The 5,588-nt window shown below is 63.9% G+C and overlaps 1 protein-coding gene across 1 annotated transcript; it reads left to right on the top strand.

Moving 5' to 3' along the window:
• The first annotated feature begins 452 nt into the window (after positions 1-452).
• On the top strand, positions 453-5,518 carry TFAP4 (transcription factor AP-4). The gene is made up of 7 exons (XM_042834489.1): positions 453-1,157; positions 2,293-2,458; positions 2,649-2,747; positions 3,129-3,299; positions 3,708-3,845; positions 4,883-5,041; positions 5,146-5,518. The coding sequence occupies exons 1-7, from the start codon at positions 1,144-1,146 to the stop codon at positions 5,338-5,340; spliced, it is 942 nt and encodes a 313-aa protein (XP_042690423.1). The 5' UTR covers positions 453-1,143; the 3' UTR covers positions 5,341-5,518.
• The last annotated feature ends 70 nt before the right edge of the window (positions 5,519-5,588 follow it).

The following is a 5,588-nucleotide window of genomic DNA, read 5'->3' as shown; positions in this document are numbered from 1 at the left end:
GTGGGGCGGCCCCGCCCCGCCCGTGGGGCCGAGGGAGCGGAGCCCCGCGTGCTGCGCCGAGCGGAGCCCGAGCCGGGAGGGCGGCCGGGTTTGGAGCTGCGGAACGGCGCGCCGCGGCTGCGAGCGCGGCGGGCGGCGAGGTGCCGCGTGCTCGGGGCCGCTCGGCTCGTGAGCGCCCTGCGGGCCCGGGGCCGTGCGCTGCGATCGTGCGCTGCGACCGCCCGCCGGCCGGGGACGTCCTGCGTGGGAGCTCGGCGTCAGCCTGCGCCGCCCGGGGGCTTGCAGAGCCCCGGGGAAGCCCTGCCTGCGAGCTCGGGAAGCTCGGGGACGCCCCGCGTGTGAGCTTGGGGTGCTCGGGGCCGCCCAGCCGAGCTCGGTGTCATCCTGCCCTCGCTGCGGACGTGGGGAACCCGGGCACGCCCTGCCTGTGGGCACGGGGAGCTCAGGAGCAGCGTGCCTGCAGGCCCGGAGCCACCCTGCTTCGCCTGTGAGCTTGGGAAGCCCTGGGGATGCCATACCTGTGAGCTCAGGGACACCTGGCCTGTGAACCTGGGGACCTGGGTGCACCCTGCCGGTGACCTCAGGGATGCCTTGCCCTGCCTGCAAGCTCGGGGAGCCCTGGGGATCCCTTTGTGCTTAGAAGGTTTGGAGATGGCCTCTTGTGAGCTTAGGGACACACTGCCCTTCCTGCAGTCTGGGAAGCCCAGGTACACCCTGCCTGTGAGCCCGGTGTCACCCTGCATTGCCTGCAAGCTTGGGGAGCCCCAGGGTTGCCATGCCTGAGAGCTCAGGGAGCTTGAGAGCACCCCGCTGAGAGCTTGGGGTGCTCAGGGATGCCCTCCATGCCCATGAGTGCACACAGTGTCCCTGTGATCAGGATGGTCGGCTGGTGCTGACCCTCTGCAGTTTTGCTTCCCTTGAGGTCCAGGTGGGCATGACATCCTGCTGGGTTGCACCAGGGTGCCTCTGCACAGACAGGTGGGGAGAGATCAGTTCCACTTGCCTAGCCCTCACCTTGTGTCCACATGTGCTGTGTGCAGGAATGGAGCTGTGGACGCTCCAGGGCTTTGCCTGCCCTGGCTTTAGGGTGTGAGCACCCAGAAGAGCTGCCAGCAAGTCCCACTGTGGCTGTGTTGTGCAACCATGGCCAGTTACAGGTGGGCAGTGGCCGGGCACCACGTGGGGCGAGCACCCACTCATGGCGTGGCAGCTTCTGAATCGAGGCATTTCTTTTTCTCCTTTCTGTATTTAGCTGTCACTTTTTAAGTCTCCCCAGGAAGAGCAGCTGGGGAAGGTTACGAGAGGTCCACCACCGAGGAAGCTGGCTCTTCCTCTTCCTTTTCCATTTCAGAAGCTGCTTCCATGCTGCCTGGCCCTGGCGGACTGGCTGCTTCCCCGTGTGGGGCTGCAGCTGGGCGCTGGCCTTGGCGGCCCCACAGCCATCCTTGGGCCCTGGGGGGTTCGGTGTCCCTGGGACCCCTTGGCAGGGTCACTGTGCCGTGCCGCTGGCCTTTGGCACCACTTGGCACCTGGATACATCTCAATGCACCGTGTGGGACCAGCGCTTCTTATCTGCCCCGTGCCGGCCGCCTGCCTCTGCTGTTTTGTCTGCGGCACTGTGTGGCCCTGGCTGTGCCATGGCGATGGGCTGCAGTGTGCGTCATTGTGTGCCCGGCTGTCACCTGGCAAACCCAGGGCTTGGTACCGCCACATCGCCGTCCTCTGCGTGGGGTCAGACGAGATGCAGGGCCACGTGCTGCCCCTTCCCCTCCCGCTGCAGATCCCCTTCATTCTGCACACCCGTTGCCCGTTGTGCTGGGATTTCAGCTCGCCATACTGACTCAGGGCCCCCACAGGAGCCGAGCAGGGTGCAGAGCCGGACCCCCATCCCTGGGGCGTTTCCCAGCCCAGCTGCGGGGCGAGGGCGCGCAGGAAGCAGGCGGGAGCTGCGGCTTTGGGCGGGACGGGGGCTTCTCCTCCGGGAGCTGTCAGCTGGAAGCCATCAGCAGGGCGGAGAGAGCCTCCTTCTCAGGGCCACACACGCCGGTGGCCCCGCGGGGACGCAACCGGCGGTCCCAGCCAGCACGTGGGCACAGCGCGGCACCGCGGAGATGCCGCTTTGCTGGTGAGGCGTCTGCTGGTCCCCTTCCTGCCAGCATTCCAGAGCTGCCTTGTGGGTGTAGAGTTATCCCCAGCCCGCTTCCATCTAGCCGCTCCCCGTCCTGCCCAGGGATGGGTTTTGTTGTGGAGCGAGGTGGTCCCCCCAGCCCTAACGCGGAGCTCCTCTCACAGCCTGGCCAACATCCCACTGACTCCGGAGACCCAGCGGGACCAGGAGCGGCGGATACGCAGGGAGATCGCCAACAGCAACGAGAGAAGGCGGATGCAGAGCATCAATGCTGGCTTCCAGTCTCTGAAAACCCTCATCCCGCACACGGACGGGGAGAAACTCAGCAAGGTGAGCGGGGAGCCGGGTCCACGGCACTGGGCGATGCGTTGGGTGAGCTATGCTGGGAGGAGGGACTGGAGGCTGTGCTGTGTGTGGCACTCGCAGGGAACTCCAGTAGAGATGCTGGGTGGGAGCAGGGCTGCGTCCTGGCTCGGAGTCGGGCTGTGCTGCCTCACCGTGCCCCTGGCTTCCTCCGCAGGCGGCCATCCTCCAGCAGACGGCTGAGTACATCTTCTCCCTGGAGCAGGAGAAGACCCGGCTACTACAGCAGAACACCCAGCTCAAGCGGTTCATCCAGGTGCTGCCCTGGGCGCTGGGAGGGGACGGTGCTGTGCAGACAGGGAAGGGATGGCCACAACTTTGGGTGGGCTCAGAGCACCACTGCTTCTCCTTGGGATCTGGGTGAGACCCCATCCTAGTAACTGCAGGGTGGAGATGTTTCACGCCCTCCTGGGAGGCCAGGGGAGCGGATGGAGGCATTGGCTCCATATGCTGCCCATATCCCCAGGAGATGTTTCTCTTTGCGACCCCCATGTTGGGATGGCCGTGGGGGTTTCGCCCTCCCCGGGAGCTCTCAGCTGTGGGGTTGACACTGGGGATGGCCATGAGAATGGCACTGCCCACCCCCGGTCCAGATTGAGGGGAACCCCTGTGTTCTGACAGCACATCCCTTTGGCAGGAGTTCAGCGGTTCCTCCCCAAAGCGGCGACGAGCAGAGGACAAAGATGAGGGCATCGGCTCACCGGACATCTGGGAGGACGAGAAGGCTGAGGACCTGCGGCGAGAAATGATTGAGCTGCGGCAGCAGCTGGACAAGGAGCGCTCGGTCCGCATGATGCTGGAGGAGCAGGTGAGGCTGTGGGGCCAGCACAGCACCGCCGTGGCTGTGTGTGGGGAGGGCTCGCCCTCTAGCGGGCTGTGCCGGGGGGATGATGGAACCGTAGAGCCATAGGGTGGTTGGGAGGGACCGCACAGCCCATCTGGTTCCGTGGTGTGGGATGAGCCCCCCCAGCTCAGTCCGCCCAGGGCCCATCCGTGGCCTTGTCACTTCCAGGAGTGGGGCACCCACAGCTCTGGGCAGCAGTGCCAGTGCCTCACCACCCTGTGAGTAAGGAATGTCCCCACGCTCAGCCCTGCTCTCTGTCCCCACTTTGCCCACACCGTGACCCTGCAGACAGGCATAGCCCAGCTTGTGTCGGGGTGTGTGCAAGGCATGGGCTGCACTCCCCACAGCTCACCCGGTCCCTCTCTGTTCCAGGTTCGCTCGCTGGAGGCCCACATGTACCCCGAGAAGCTGAAGGTGATTGCTCAGCAGGTGCAGCTCCAGCAGCAGCAGGAGCAGGTGAGGTTGCTGCACCAGGAGAAGCTGGAGCGGGAGCAGCAGATCCGAACCCAGGTGAGTGTGGGTGCACCCCACTGCTCCTCCTGTCCCTGCAGCTTTCCTGTGGGATGAGCAAGGAATGATGTACAGAGGTTAGAGCAGGTCAGTGATGTTCTCGGCGCTTATGGGAGGCTGTGCTGTATGCACAGTGATGTCCCAGCAAAACTCTTTCCTTTAGGGAGTAGAGAAGGGGTTGGTGCAGTGCTGCATTGCACACTCAGCTCCAGGCTGTGCTCCCTGTGCCTGGGGCAGGAGGCAGACAAGTGTGGTGCCAGAATGCTGCCTGCGCTTTCGTCTGCACTGCGCTGCCGCCCCGGTTTGGAGCGGTTCCTTCAGCTGGAGGATCCCAGTGTGGGGAGCTTAAAAGGCAGTGACAAAGCTTGGCTTCCTCTGCAGTCTGGCTTCTGCAGGGATGTTCCCCGCAGGATCCCTCCCGGGGAAGTGCAGCCTATTTTTAGGTGAACTTTCCTTAGCCTCCTGCTAGGGCGGTTCTTTGCATCCGCTGTTTTAGCAGGGAGCTCTGAGGGGTGCGGTGCATTCCCAGCTGAGCGGGTCTGGCCGATCGGAGTTAGTGTGCATGGGCTGCTGGGGTTTGGCTTCAGCCTCTTCAAAAGTCCAAAGCTTCAGGGTATGGGCAGTTCTTTGAGTTCAGCCTTGTCCTTTTTGCTCTGCCAAAGCAATGCCACAGTTTAGCATGTGTCCGTGCTGGGCAGGTGGGCAGCAGCTGAGTTGCTGGTGAAGCTCTATGGTCTCAGTGCTCTCCTCATCACTGCCTTGCCCAGGTGCAGGGGCTCCGCAGCCCTGAGGCTGCCTCTTTCCTGATTCTCTCCTTGCTCCGAGCCTGTTACCTCATGTTTGAGTTGGGCACAGTAGCACGGCATCCCCAATGGCACGGGGACAGCAAGGTCGCATTGGGGTGTGGGGACCTTGGGGGGCTGCTGCTCCCCAAGCACGGGTGAGCCTCACTCCTCTGGGTGAGGAGTTTGGGAATGGAGCCATCGCCCCATGCTGGGTGTCCCGGAGGCTCATGGAAGGGTTTGCTTTGTCCCCAGCTCCTGCCAGCACACGGTCCCCCAGCGCCCACCCACCACCCCACTGTGATCGTACCAGCACCGCCTCCCTCCCATCATGTCACCGTGGTCACCATGGGCCCGTCCTCGGTCATCAACACAGTCTCCACGTCCCGGCAAAACCTGGACACCATCGTTCAGGTAGAGAGCGCCGCGGGGGATGTGTGTGTGTGTGTGTGTGTGTGTGGGGAGTCCTAAAGCTTAGGGGGGATTCGTCACCTGACGGCTTTGTTTGTCCCCATCAGGCCATCCAACACATCGAGGGCACGCAGGAGAAGCAGCTGCAGGAAGAGGAGCAGCGGCGTGCCGTCATCGTGACGCCCGCACGTGCCTGCGCAGAGCCCTCCGCCTCCGACACCGCCTCCGACACGGAGGGCAACGACAGTGACTCCATGGACCAGAGCAAAGAAGACCCTTTGGGGGAAGGAGAGCTGCCCTGACACCCACTGGCCGGCAGCCGGGACGGGGAGCAGGGAGAAGGGGGGAAACGTCAGAGAATATGCTGAAATTTTTAAAAAATACGTCGCGATTTGGGTCTCTTTTATGACCTTTTTCCAATACTGTAACGCTGGAAGCGGGCGCCGTTCAGTGCTCAGCTCCCAGCGAGCGGGGAGAAGGGGGGGCTGGGGCGGGGGGGGGGGCAGCGAGGGGGGACAGAACTGGAAGCGGGGTGCAGCCGAGCGGCTTC

This window comes from Centrocercus urophasianus, unplaced genomic scaffold (assembly GCF_019232065.1).
Source record: "Centrocercus urophasianus isolate 14NV4802_14NV808 unplaced genomic scaffold, USGS_Curo_1.0 seq_467, whole genome shotgun sequence".
Lineage (NCBI taxonomy): Eukaryota > Metazoa > Chordata > Aves > Galliformes > Phasianidae > Centrocercus > Centrocercus urophasianus.
Note: the sequence above shows the minus strand (reverse complement) of the source record. Positions and strands in the feature narration are given on the sequence as shown.